At 37.7% G+C, this 14818-nt stretch overlaps 1 protein-coding gene across 1 annotated transcript; it reads right to left on the bottom strand.

Moving 5' to 3' along the window:
* Positions 1-3825: 3825 nt before the first annotated feature.
* LOC131890184 (uncharacterized) lies at positions 3826-4635 on the bottom strand. The gene is made up of 3 exons (XM_059239485.1): positions 4301-4635; positions 4109-4225; positions 3826-4041 (listed from the first exon to the last, which is right to left on the bottom strand). Exons 1-3 carry the CDS (start codon positions 4589-4591, stop codon positions 3871-3873), a joined length of 579 nt encoding a protein of 192 aa, XP_059095468.1. The 5' UTR covers positions 4592-4635; the 3' UTR covers positions 3826-3870.
* Positions 4636-14818: the final 10183 nt, after the last annotated feature.

The raw sequence follows: 14818 nt of genomic DNA, 5'->3' as shown, positions 1-14818 counted from the left end.
ACCTCAATTTCTATTAACTCAGGCTTGTCCATGATTGGACCAGTTTCTTGGTTGCTAAACAGGTTCTTTGTATTTCTATTTTTTGCTTGACAATGGAATTGGCACATTTTGAAGATTCTTTTGACTCAGGAAAAATACAAAAATGTGTTCATCTTGGCTTTGAATTGAATAAGTATTTGACAACATCATTCATATAAGCATTTTTAACTGATGCTTATTCTTTGTTAGCTCCCTCCCGTAACGACAAAATCGAGCCCAGGGGATTATGATTTATCTTATGCCCTGGGAGTCTTCCTTACCCCATGAAAGAGGATGCCATGTGTTAGATTGGCAAAAAATAAGGTCCCCCCCCCTCCCCCCAAAAAAAGATATTGGCCAAGTTTCGAGGAGAAGCGCGAGTGCGTACAAGAAAAGGAGCCAGAGCCTAGTATTTTTATAAAATATTGCACAAGCTCTGGCCAATGTAGCTTTAAAACTGGTAGCTTTCCAAGCCAAGAGAAAGATACAATGAACTTGGCTTCTTAATGGTGGGCAAATTTAAAATTCTCAATAGATGCAATGGAATGAAGGGAACCAAGAAATCAGTCTAATTTCGCCTTCACTTCTAGTTCTATCATTTTTCTGACTAAGACTTCTCAGTATTGGGACCAGTGTTGCCAGGTCTCAAGTACTTTGAAACAATTCAACATCGTGCCCCTTGAAGAGCCCCTTGAAGAGACCAACTAATTATCAAGAGTAGCCACATAAAAGCCATAGTCATGAACTGCTTTCCTTGATATTTTCAAGTATTCATCAAAATATTATTATCGAAGGAATTTCATGTTTGAATTTAAAACCACGAAAATGTTATCAAAAAATCGAAAAGTGACAAGATTACAAATGACAAACTGTTCTTGTGGAAGGGTCAATTCCCATATTCAAACGTCACCCGGTTATATCAGGGGCGTGGCATTTTAAAGTATATTCATTTTGATGCTTGGATTTGCTGATACTTGGAAACCACATATCATTACGGAACAAGCTCTGAGAAATTGAGTCAAATAGCGCTCTTAAAACATATCAAATATACATCATCCAAACTACCAAACATCATTTTAAAGTCACCATAAGTGAAAACACATCACATGGTTTAAAGAGAATGACGGCTTGTTTACGACAGAGTTCAAAATACATCTGTGAGCTCAATCAAGTACCACGTACGTGTAACACTCTTTGGAAAGGATACACCCAGACACAGAAATTCGTTTCAGCTGGTTTTCAAGTCAAATTTTTAAGGGTAGTAAAGTGACATAGATAATCTCGCATAATTAATTTGAGAAATTTGCTTCTCTCTCCGATTGGTTAGTTCACACGATATGCTGTCTCAAAAGATTTGAAGCATTTCTGCTTGAGATTGATTGGCCATTTCTTTTTAATTTTGTGGACTGGCGCTCAGTGGTAAATGGAGCCAAAAGATTAACAAAACATCACATCAAGATGTGTCACACGAAATCGAAAGCATGTAGTTTGGGAGGCTAACAATTCTTTTTTTCAAGACTAACGATACTTTTGATTTAATTTGATTAAGCACTCTAATTGCAGCCTTAACAAGTGCTTTAATCCTGAGGGGAACCAATCTATGTATTGGGGTGAATGTTGTAAATATCTGGGTTAGAAAACTCAGACGATGCGATCAAAATTTACAAGAACATAAGCATAAACTTTTTGCAATATGACCATGCAAAGAGGGAATGCTCTAAAAGTGACTTGCGTCCAATTTCAACAATGACAGTGAATGCCTTATTTCATCAATGTATTTTGAACAGAGACTCACGAGGCTCTAGCCAAAATAGGCCCATGTGGCCGGAAGCACCTTCCAAAGGCCATGTAGGTAGCTAGAAGTCTGCGATAACGGCAAAAAGGTGGCACACCATAAGTAAAGACCTGCGTGCATTTAGTTCAAAACCAATCAGAGCCATTCCATCAAACAATTAGTGGTTGGGAACGAAAGCGCGAAGCGATGTCTTATTTTTGGGCTCAGTCAATGGCATGTACGGTATGCATCAATTGTTTGAGTTTTTCCTCTACTTGCGGTTAGTAAAGTTGGTAGAAGTCGTCACAAAAACAACACCATAAACTTGAAACTCTGTCCGTAACATCGAGTAAACCAACCTTATTGCATACACGAATAAACTTCACACCACGTCTTTTCAAGATGCCTTTTAAGCGGTTCAAAATTTGTAGTAATGGGACACTTTTGACCGTCCCATTTATGAATGTCAATCAAATAAAAAAAAAACGGTGAAAAATTCTGGCGCTTGGCCACGTGATTTTAAACTAGAATCATTACAAACCAATGGGATACGTCAGAATTTATACCAACTAATTTTGTCAAGGAAGGTTTGATCCCAAAGTCGTCAAAAAGTTAATGTGGAACGGCTTCATCATCAAACATTAAAAGTTAAGAACAAATCATCTTTTGAAATACAATTATGTTTATAAAAAGGTTACTTTCGTAACTGAAAACATAATTGATTGCAGTAAGTATTGTATCCAAAATTCTTTGCCGGATTTCGCACTCGGCATGTCATCCATAATTATCATGTTAGGAGCATTTTAGTAGCTTCATAAGGGTTTATTTTACATGTGTTCCAAATATGTAGGTACAAAAGAAATGATATTGGCAAATGCATTTAGAAATTATGCCTTTTAACAAGTTTAGCGGAAGCTTCAGTTACATTACTAATCATGTGCATCAATTCTGTTATAACCTGTTCATCCGTGTATTAACATTGCACGGGCTTTCCTTGATTCATTGCAATTTCATATCATTATAATGCAATCTTGTTGTTTTGCAACAATCATTAAGAGGATATCTATTTATTTGCTTTTGGATGACTGGTTTTTTATTGTCGTCTATATTTTTGGGATTTTTAAATCATATTGAAAAAGAATCGGATTATAACCGGATTAAGCAAAAAAGTTGCATTTGGATTGAACCAAGATTTTGGATAAGGGTTTGATTGGATTGGGCAAAGTTTGCGGTGATTGGATTTGAATAGAGCCAAAAAATTGATTTCAGATTTTTTTTTCCTCAAAGATTCTTTGGTTTGTATACCGATACAAGGGAATGAAATTCTCTGTAAGTCAAGGTGAGTCATAATTTATAAAATATTTGGTCGTGCAAACTGTTTGAATGAGCCGCTCTAGGGCACCCTTGGATTTAGGGCTGGTCTGGGATCGTTAACAAAAACCGATCTAAGTCACGTTTAAAACTGAACAATGGGTCATCTAATGCATAGAATCGTCGTCTAAGAGAGCACGGCAGCAAGTTGTACAAAGTTGGTGCCCGGTTTAAGACAAAAGAAAAGATTTGGTCGTATTCCAAAAATTTCTCGGATTGGGATTCGGATTCAGAGATCCTGTCTGAACCGATGTTCAGCTCTACTGTAGTTCAAATATGTCTGGATCTTTACAAGAAATCCTTTGAACTGTGAACAGACTAAGGAATTCATGAATAAAACATATGAATGAAAGGAATCAATCTCCCTTCCAATTTGGCCTTTGAACTTCTTTCATAAGGTTCTTCGAACAACCTTTAATACTGATGGTTGTACACGCGCGCCGTGACTTCATGGGCAGAAAATGTGGTCATTAATTGGTCTTTAGGGACATTTTTCCTGATGTTTTCTTCGTTTCCTTGCAGGTCTCACTAAGCCGTGGAACAAGCAGTATAAAACGAATGATGGGTGGAACAAACAGAGGGATAGAGAAGCCAAACAAGGTCATCCATATTTGCCTTGGGGCTCATTGGAAATGTAGCCAAAACCAATACAAACCTAAAGGTACGTTCCATTCCATTTCTATTCTGAGCCGAGGTAAGGATACATGTTAAAGAGACACTCCAGGGGTGTTGAGCTCCTTTAAGCCCGAGGCAGGAGTGAAATATCGATCGTCAAATGGAATTTCGGGGCAACATTTTCGCAATTCTGCACCTTTCCCGTCTTTGGAGAGGGTCTCAAAGTGACTCCATTGAAAAGCTGGTGCGGTTACACAAGATATCTGAAACTCGAGATGGATTTGGTATCGAGGAGCATTCTGGGAAAGAAATGGGACTTTTATCTCCTACCAGGCAATAATCATCTTCCAATCTTCTTTCGAGCTCGGCAGTCATCCAATGATTTGCTTTGATCAAATATTGAAAAACTGCGCCTGGAACCAAAAAGGGATCGCCCAAGATGGTTCTCTAGAAAGCAATTAGTAGAATTATTGCAATACAATAAAAAAAAACTTTTCTCGATGTTTCTTTTTTGGCACAAACCTTGTAGCAGTTGTTGAGATCGATCTCGTGCAGGATCATAGATGTTGTGCCTTTGTTCCACACGAAGTACTCGTCGATCCCAATGGTTCGGTGCCATTTAGAGATCTCTGTTCCATGAAGAAGGTAATAGATTGAAGAGGAACTCAAATCACTTGGATCCTCCTGTTCTTCTTGACCCTCTAATGGACTTTGACCACTGGTTAGGATTATACGCAATTCCCGGATGAACCCACCTTCCAATGGAAGTGGAGTGAGTTTCAATTTTTGCTTGATTTCTTCCACTTCTGACATCTCAACGACGACTCTGGAAAACAATTGAGGACGAGAAATTTGAACACTGGTGAAGCATTCAATAATACGTAACATTCCAGAAACTGGAAATAGTCGGGCAGCAACCGGGATTTTTCTAAAGGAAGCAAATGGAAAATCAGTAAACGTTGTTCAATTTTGCAATTTACGTAACAACAGGTCGGACATAGGCCAAATCGATTTAATGATAACCACAGTTTAGTTCTAAAAAGTTTTATTTTTTGTTTTGCAAAACACCAGCTTTGGGCACTAGTCTTATCTAAAGCACTTTCATATTCTTATGACAAAATCTCTCATCTTTTTAAATTGACTGCTGAAAAGGTAAACACAGCATAATATGCTATATTTTTCATGAAGATGCTGAAATATACAAATTGCCGCTTAAAATACAAAAAGGGAGCGTGAACCCTAAAAAGTATGAAATATTCTGGTTTTTTTTGCTAAACCCGTGAAATTTGTCATGTGATAAGGAAATCAGCTCATTTCCTAATTTACCTTCGTTATAAAGACTTCTTCAAAACTTATCATATCTTATAACTTCGTTATAAAGACTTATAAAGACTTCGTTAAATACTTAACGTTTTTCACATCTAACAACTCAAAACTGCATTGTTGGCCATGAACTTGACCCCTGTTGCAAATTCTAAATCATTTTCATAGCCAATAACCAATGATGGCATAACCTAGGTAATTGCTTAAAAAATTGGTGCAAAAGTTAAACTATTTCAAAATATTCATATATTTGTGTGCCGAGCAAGAGAAATGTGGCAAAAACATTATCATATCAGTTCAGTGGCACAGGTAGTAGATTTAAGGTGGTAATCTGGCAGTACTTTCCAATGAATATTGTAATTGCCATGAATAAAATGATTTCGCATTTCTTATGTTTATGAATAAGTTTGATTATACAATTGTATCGGTTACATTTTGGACAAGTTATCTTAATCAATCATACTTTGTCCAATAAATATTGATTTTGGAAATATAAAGTCGAGCTGTGTCAAGGTTGCGCGATATCTGATGTACCTTTGCGTGTTTTTAACATTTTCTCCCTCATGGAAAGGTTTGAAACTTTGAACTCACTAGGGTTTATTTAACCTCAGACGGGCAACCTGCTTTTGTACCGATCTGCCTCAAATAATCCTCTAGGTTGACGCGCCTCCAACAAGTTGAGGATAATGGGCTAATTATTGAAATGGTTTCGTTGTCTCGTATTCGCGCCATGCGCTCCCGTTCTTCTTCGTATTGGTAGATGGCTTGTCGAGGAGTTGAGTAGAATTGCTGACCTGGCCAATTCTTTGTTCCCATATTTCTTTTTGACTCGAAGGCAAAGCAAATGGTGACACCCAAAATGATATCTAGGCGCTATTAAATTTCCATCTTATACCACCCTAAATGTGAAATATGTGCCCATCATACCTTTTGAAAGTGATGGGGTCAAAACTGGTTGGTATAAAAAAGAGCAAATGTGACGGTCAGAGTTGAATTCGTGCGATAAAAAAGGCGCCTTGTCGTACATTCAATCGGATATACTGGCTTTGAATGGCATCAATCTGAGATTCTTTGCCCTAATCCCGTTTATCATTAGCAATCCTGGCATAGTTGCAATTCAAATCATTTCGTTACAAGTTCATGCTTTTCATTAGAATAACTAAAAAAATCTTAACTTTTGATGCATCTGGTGATGTGGCACCTCTTCTTCGTATTTTTTGCTTACGTCTAATAAGCTATCTATTAATCGTTATAAGGTTTGAATTTGAAGATTTGATTTTGAAGGACAAGTAAAAAGATGGCTTGAAGATATTCGAGATGAACTAGGTCAAGAAAAATCTTTAATTTCACAAACAGAATTGGAGAGCTCTTCTCTTTTTTGCCTTGGACTTATCTATCCTCGTACAATATATGTACGTGTATTTATTTTATAGAGCGGCTTTTCTCAATGGTCCAACTATCTTGAAAATACGCTTGCATAAAACGTGGAGTAAACTGGTTTGAGGGAGTTTTTACCCCTTGTGGTTGTTGTCATTGCTGTTGTTGTTGTTGTTGTTGACGTTCCAAGACGGGTTCAACAAACGAAAATTAGGGTGTGATTGCTGCCGTCCTCAGTCAAAGCACCCAATTTTCTCACAATCTGAGGGATAGGGGATGGATGGATTGAGCGATGCCCATTTCTTTGTCTTGGTTCGAAACAGCGAGGGTAACCATTCCCCGGACGGTAATAACAATTGTTCGCTCTACTCTAAATTACACATTGACTCACAGTTTTCTACTTTTAGACTTAAGCGCGTCCCTGAAATGATTTAATGGGATTGGTGAGAGAAAATGGCTCTTGAAAGATCTATGCAAATGAAATTGTTCAACTAAGCGTTCGTACTAAGTATGAACTGGAAGATAACTTCTTTTTTCGAAAATTCGAAAAAAATGTGTTTTCCGTTTTTTTAGAAAATCTGTCTCCATAAAAACCGAAAAGCAGAAAAATTTTGGTTGCACATTTCGAACATTTCGAACGAAAATGATGTGTCAATATCATACTAAAGATTAAGATTTAAATTAGAAAAAAGATTTAGATGAAGAAAAGTGGACATTTGAACATTGATATACCTATTGCTTTGCTATCCAAGCCCTTCCAAGCAAATAAAATTTACCCTTTGTATTTAAAAATATTTTTAGTGCCCAAGCTTATGGTGCATTTAGACGACACTTGTTTTGACACATATTGTGGTCACATACGGCTTTCACATGACATATTCTCGAACACATGGCCACATATTTGATTTGGAACCTGCTCCAATTTTCTGCGATATGTGAAACAATTCTGAGGCAAGTTCAGCGCAATCGCCCAACGCAAGATTAAGCGTGACCTTAGGGATACAATTGCAATCGGTATTTTTTCACGATCCTCAATCCTGTTTGGGGTGAAATAATTCCATGACTAAAATTCAAGTTTGAATGTGCTTCAAATTAACGGGGCCATTTTTTTGGGCGGGAAGGGGGAATATGTTGGAAATTTGAAGAAACAAAATGCATTTTTGACATAACTTTGAGTGGTCAGATATGGTCTCTCTTGGAGTTTTAACGATTGACCAGACACAGAGCTCCCATTGAAACCGACATGACCAGCGAATGAAATAAATCAGATGCTTTTGGTTTTACCAAACCAAGTTTATTTTTAGTATGAGGAAAACTGAAACAATTACCCTCTTGAATTTTCTGAAGTAAGTCACTCAGCATTGTGATGACGGCAGGAAACGACGTAATGGACTGACAAATGAAACCAATGGAATTTTCATAAATTTTTCAAACTTTTCATTTCGGTCAACTAATACTCCTACCTTTGTCACCTGAACGCACGCCATCATTGAGAACCAGTAATCTCGTCTAGGCCCAGTATATTTGACACAGATAGTCTTCTGTGTTTACTGGTGTGCGTAAATTCTCTGAATCTCGATTTGTGTCACATTGCCAACTTTCGTAGAATATGTCATCACAATATGTGTCAAAACAAGTGTCGTCTGAATGCACCATTAGTATGCTCAGAAGGAACCCAGAATATATACGCTTTCAAGTTCAGGATGCATAATAGTTGAGTGTACCCAATAGGGGCGATATAGTTTCTCAGAGGAAGCGGTTCAAATCCCGCCTTGGAAGTCACCCTTAAATGGAAGAAGTGGTGGAGTGGTTATCGAAAATTTCTTTCTTGATGTGACAATTCCCCGGGTTCGATTCTCCTCTCCGACCTTTCTCATGGAGACTTTTAACGTTAACCACGCCCACCGATGGAGAATTAAACTGGTACAGACATGGCACTGCCTATTGGAAAAAGAATAAGGAAGTTGTTGATGGCTGGCTTCGTTGGCCAAGCGAGACTCAACCCGCCGATCCAAGTACCAAAAGACACTTTCACCTACTTTGATCCATTTTTCGGAAATTTTTCGTTTCATTTTTTTGTTTTTTTGTCTTTTCCGAAAAAAGCTTAAAGTCAAAGTGGTATGCGTCAATAACCAAATATAATTATACAATATATATAATTGATACAATATCAATCACAAAACTACGAATTCACCACCCAAAACACTTCGAAATAATGCATGAGCGAACATTTAAGAGAATAGGAAAAAAGGTGTATAACTAGGCAGGTATGAGTCACAATTATCTGAAAACGTAAAAGAAATTGACATACCGTATAGCAATCGCTGTGGAGACATTTTTCGAAATGTCCCACACTTGGGTGTCATTTTCAGGCTGAGAGGTAAATGATTTCAAAGAGCCATAACTTTGGCAACATAAGTTTACCCTACATCTCAATGTTGAAACAGGTTGGAGACACTTCTGGTGGCAACACTGCAATGCTCTAAAACTCAGTATAATGGTTCTATAAATCTATAAAAAGACATGTCACAAAACATGCACCAAATTCGATACATTCAGTCTCCAATGACATCAACGCACTTTGGGCATATGTATGTGCAGAGTCATCTAGCGGCAGGAGGTATAAAATGAAATGAGCTCAATTGCAATCTTATTCTACCTTATCATGGAAAGCTCTCATAAAGATGAATCCGTCTTTCACCTGCCAACCCGAAAGTAAAACTCGTTGTTCGTCAGTTTTCCGTTACGTTTGAAAAACAGTGATATTAGACTAAACGTTAATCACTAAAATTGTAGGTAATCACGCACTTGGCATTTTTTATGGGCTTATGAAGCGAAACGAAAAATGATTTGAACATAATGGCAAAACTGATTGCAAGAATTGATTTCAACGTTCATTATACTTCAAGAACAGGTCTTTGCGCAAACTGAGTAACTTAACAAAGATTTGTAGGTCTACCTCAGAGAGGAAACTGCATCCCAAAGATACACATTTTAAGCTTTGACCTACATAGAGATCTAACTTTATTGAAAGCCTTTGCACATTTTGCATTAACCCCTTGTTGTCAGGCCCTTTAATTCCAAGTTTGTGGGCATTTGTAAGAGTTTGACCGCGCAATTTTCCAATTGCCGTAGTTAATGAAAAGGAGAACGACAAATCTTTGCGTGAAAAATCAAATAAAAATGAAACGGCTTTTTTCATCTGACTTTTTTAAATCAAAGACGTATCTTCCCATTTTTAGATTCTTAAATGTGTCCCAATAACGGATTGGTTATGGTCCACTTTTTAGGATTTTGTTACTATTTTAAGGGGCTTTTCCTAAAAGGGTAAAAACGGCCAGAAACTATTACAAAGAGAAAAACCATTTATTCAGTTGCAGTGATTTGTTCTTGATGCCCATAACAAGGCTTGATACCAATCTTGGAGGAAATGGTCCAGAAACTTGACTATTTTTTACGTGGAAACTATCAATACTATTTTCTGTCATTTTGGTCGTCAACTATGTACCCTCTCATGAGGGTAAAATGGATCTAAATTATTCCAACCTTTTTCAAGAATCGATGGAGGCTAAATACTACACAATATGCATCAGTTTATATATTGCTTTTCTAAAACACACCGCTCACTCACACGATTTGAGACTTTTGAAATGAGAACGCCTTTTCATTTTTATGAATCATCCAAGAGTGTCTCCTTTAGACGATGTCAAATTCCAATTAAGTCTTTTCACAAGTTGACCGAGTTGAAGAATAATGGGGTTAAAACTTGCCAGACTGGTTTTTCAAATAAAAGTATGCATTTTTTGCTTTATCTATTGCTAGAATCCTCAAACCTTGGTCCGCTAGGCAACTGTGTGGGTCTCCTCTTAAAGCATTTGTTGGTCATTGACAATATACTCTATAATTAAAGAAAATCGAAAGGTTTGGAACATGTTCCATTGCCAATAAAGTTATGTGACTATTATGCGCATTAACAGGTTCAGTCAGAAATCTGGTAGATCTTGTCTGGAGTGCGCGAAAGTGCAACAACCTTCGTTACACAAAAAGAAAGGTACTCTCGCCTTCTCACATGTTATATTCATCATTTATCTTTTAAAAGTTTGCTGTAAAACATTGTTTAGGTCATCCAAATTTTATCAATTTTCAAAAAGCTGTCAGAATAATGATCAGGGTGACCGGATTGTCAACAGGAGAAACCCTAGTCTGGGGCAATTTTGGAGCTAAAAACAACTAGATTGCCAATGAAAACCCATACGAAGTTTCGAAACATGTTAGTAGCAAAATTGCGTTCAACTAATGATTTTTTTCACTTTTTAACATTACCGAAGGAAGTGAGAAAAACAGAAAAGATGCATTTTGGTTAAAAGGCTGTTTACAAAGTCAAATATCAAATTGCAAAAAACGACGAACAAAAAAACAGGCCAGACCTTGCTTGGTTCATAACATTTTTAAAAGATTTGGCAAATTTCGTAAATGAAAAAAACAATCATTGATATTGCAGGTTTTTGTCAAAATCACCCCCGAGGAATTTGCAGGTTTTTCGTTAAAAATCGTAAGACTTCCCAAAAACCCAATTTCAAGCAAAAGGTACCAAAAGTCTAAAATTTGCAAGAACAAAAAATCCCTCTGTTGACGATGGAGGTCTAAGAAATATGCGAGCGCTTATGAAACAATGAAACGCTACGTGGTTTTGCAAAATGACCAAAAGTAAGTACAACGTGATTGCATCCTTTCGCAAAATGTGTTACATGGAATTTGTTTTAAGAGGAAAATCTCGAAATTTTAAATGAAAAAAAAAGACAAATAGCATGAGATTCTCTGTCGCTTTAAAGTTTTGCCGACTATGGATGAAACAACAGACGTCAAGGTGGAGAGTACAAATTTTCGAACACGTGTTGCTTCAAACCTTCCTTGGAGTTTGGTTCGAACGGTAAACACTTGACCTAAAAGCTGATGTTAGAGGAATTTGAATGCTTGATGAATATCCACATCAGGAGGATCAGGGGAGAAGTGGCTACCAATTTATCATTCAACGAGAGGCTTAAGGATTTAATTCCAATTTGTTTCCGTGTCCTTGGCAAATGGAAGAGAGCCTTTAAACGGATTGTCCAAACTTTGCATCTCAAAATATTCTAAAAGAAACTAGTGGCTTTGTTCTGAATCAACAAACATAATGAAATGAAGAGGTAAATTTGGTTCTCAAGATTTTTTTTTGTATTTTAGCAGGAGTATAATTTCTTATAATTTGTTAATGACAGTGAGTACATTGCGATACGAATGGATTTGACACGCACGATAACGGATCTTTACCAAAAGTTTTGACAGCCCTGGACATTAATTTGTCTCCTATTAAAGTCCCTAATGTCTTTTAGTCTGGGACAGACAAGTGAATCGACAATACACCACGCATTTATGTCGTCTCTTTCAAATCATCATTGGGTTTATCGACAAATTGAATATCGGATGACAAATAAGGAAACCAATAACTGAACAGTCGTGATCTGATGTTCATTGTCATTTAAAGGACAAATCCAGTAGAGGCAAACGATTGCGAACAGAAAAAGTTGGACACCAACGACAGATTTTCATGCTAAGATAAACTAGATGAACATTTTCTCTGAAGAAGAACACAAAAATTGAAATTTGAAAGTCCCCAGAAGACGAATTTCCAATCTTGAACTGGAGCATGAACATCAAAATTCAGTTGGAGCATTTTTAAAACACACTTTTTTACTTTACTAAACCATTTCCAATACAGAAGCTTTGATGGTTACGTGATCTTAAACGCTCTATTTTTGAAAATCATGGATCAATAATTCCACACATTTGACACATTTCATTTTTCGCATCAAATTGTTGAGTTCTTGGGTCAAACCCAACGAAAATATCTGGATATTGCCTTCAAACGTACTCATAAAGCTGTTCATTCCCAATGTGAGCAAATATGTACGATCTGAGATTGAAGAAAAGGATGTGGAATCAAGTCTTCGATTTGCTTCAAGGTATTGTGAGTTCAATGGACGAAAACTTCTAGCGTTTTAGCCAGCAGTCTTTCTTCTTCCAAATAGACAAAAGAGACGAAGTCAAGAGACGGACGGAGTGAACCAAGTAAGTGTCTTTGCTGTGATTTAATGGCAATATTTTCGAATGTTAACACTGCTGAAAACCAAAATCTGAATTCCTTTGAGACAAGGCCTAGGGTCATGCTGTGTATCAATTAAAGCAATATTGAAATGCTATCCATTCTGTGCGTGCTTGGCAATCAGTGCTGATTCATCCAACGTAGAGTACGTTTGGGTTAGCTTCAAAACAATATTGTCAGTGTGTTCAGAAATGGTTCATATGCGTTGAGCACGTCATGACAAGAAGTCTTTCCAAAAGGCCGTAGATCATGCTAATGATTAGGTTTGAGAATTCCTCGCCTCCTCTTAAAAACCTGAGACTTATTTGGTGGATTTGGACTTTCCAAAAGGGCGAGACGAACGAGCAAAACGGGTCCCACTCTCAACTTGCTTGGCTTCCTTCTCAATCTTGGGAGACTCGTTGATGATCTCTGTGCAGACCAATTACATCCTTGAGAATGGGAGCTCGTATGAATTTGAAACCATGAGTAAGCATCGACGTTAGAGCAACATAGGATGTTTTTTTGTGGGGGCGCCTCGTTTTGAAAACGAGTTTTTTTTGTCTCAACCCTGGTAGCAAAGATTCCTTCAGTTTCTATTTCTCGGGAATTTGGCCGCATTAAGGTTTCGTTATTTGTGCGAGGGGATTTTCCAATCGTCTCAGACAAGGAGGCGCCCAAAGACCATTAAAATCCTGATCAAATCGCAAATATGGGTGACCGTATAGAGGCCAAACAGTGGCCTACATCCCACTTATTGTCTCTTATCTTGCGACTCAGCCAAGATGACTCAAACCCTGGACATGTTTGGAAAACATGCTACACCTCGATGCATATTCGAAAACTTACGCTGTTATGACTCGAAATATAAGATTCCGGATTGGCCACCTTAACTTTTTTTGGTATCCATCATTCTGTAATAAATATTTAGTAGGGGTCTGGATTTATAAGGCTCACACTGGGTCGTGGTGACTTTTTTGCCTCATTCACAAATACATTGGATAAACCCGGTTTGATCAAAGCTATGCTACAGACTCTGTTAGTTTTTGACTAACCTATTGACCACAGTTAAGACTAACTTGAAAGCTTGTTAACACCTTTGTTTTTGCTTATATTAATATTATTGGTCTATCATGAAAATTATTTGAAGAGACCATTTTATCCCAAAAATTATAATGATTTGCTCACCAAGGATGCTTTTTGTTTGTTTCTTTGTTTGTTCGTTCGGAGTCAGAGGACAGCTCTCTTGCTCGGCCTGCCATCTGATGGTGGGTGTCCCAATTAAGGGATATTCCCGCTCCGTTGTCGCAACCAAACGTGCAACATTAATCATTACCTCTACCTCGGGAATGATTGCATGTTCTCCCGATTAAGCTGTTAAGGCAGCAACTTATGCTGTAATTTAAACACCGCAAAGAAGCTTGGACTCAGCAAGCCTGGGTTCGAACCAGGATTCGCCGATTGGAAAGCGGATGCTTGACCAATACGGTACCGCAGCTAGCTATATTCACCAAGGATATAATAGGCTTGCAATTTTCCAGACCTGAAACTTTATCCATTACTTCTATTTTTTACATGTCTTTTTGTTGCAACGCAGCAAGTTTGTCTTTTCATTCGAGAAAGGAGAATCGTGGTTGAAAAAAAATATATTCTAGTTTTGCAAAATGTTTGAGTAAATATTTGACTGTCCCAACAAAAATATTCCTGAGCCCTACCAATTGCAAATCCAGGTAATGCCATGCGGGTTATACCAATCGCTTGCCTGAATCATCACACCTTCAAGGTCCAACCAAGTTATTCTTAGTATTCGCCGGTCTAGCCGTCCAGGGATGGTGTTATCCATATATCTTGGAGGTCAGATTCTGAAATACCGCAATGACGCACACGTTGCCGTCCACAATGGACAAGATTTGTGAGCCTCTTAAAGACAGTTCATCAACGTGGATAGCGATTGTAAATTTGCGGTCAACACGTGTGAACGCGATTAATGGGCTGTTAATCTGCACATTAAACTCCTTGTCTGGCTGGCGGTTGCATTCGTTATCAAGCTTTCAATTAGCATTGAACATGGCATCTTCTTCGTCCTATTTAGACTTGATGTCGCTCAATAGAGTATTTCCAGTTCCCCCGTTGGAAGGCAAAGCGAAGAAAAGTTTGCCTCGCAGGCAAAATATGGATTTGAACCCACTCGAAAACCGGTCTTTCGACTCTCTCAATTC

This window comes from Tigriopus californicus, chromosome 11, assembly GCF_007210705.1.
Source record: "Tigriopus californicus strain San Diego chromosome 11, Tcal_SD_v2.1, whole genome shotgun sequence".
Lineage (NCBI taxonomy): Eukaryota > Metazoa > Arthropoda > Copepoda > Harpacticoida > Harpacticidae > Tigriopus > Tigriopus californicus.
This window is presented reverse-complemented; position numbering and strand designations above follow the sequence as displayed.

What these genes read in the sequence shown, in the direction of transcription:
- LOC131890184 (XM_059239485.1), bottom strand. Translation starts at nt 4,591, where the DNA reads ATGTCAGAAGTGGAAGAAATCAAGCAAAAATTGAAACTCACTCCACTT. An exon ending in ATCTCAACAACTGCTACAAG is followed by an intron (nt 4,226 to 4,300) that starts GTTTGTGCCAAA and finishes ATTGCTTTCTAG; the next exon opens with AGAACCATCTTGGGCGATCC. An exon ending in TGGAAGATGATTATTGCCTG is followed by an intron (nt 4,042 to 4,108) that starts GTAGGAGATAAA and finishes CTCGAGTTTCAG; the next exon opens with ATATCTTGTGTAACCGCACC.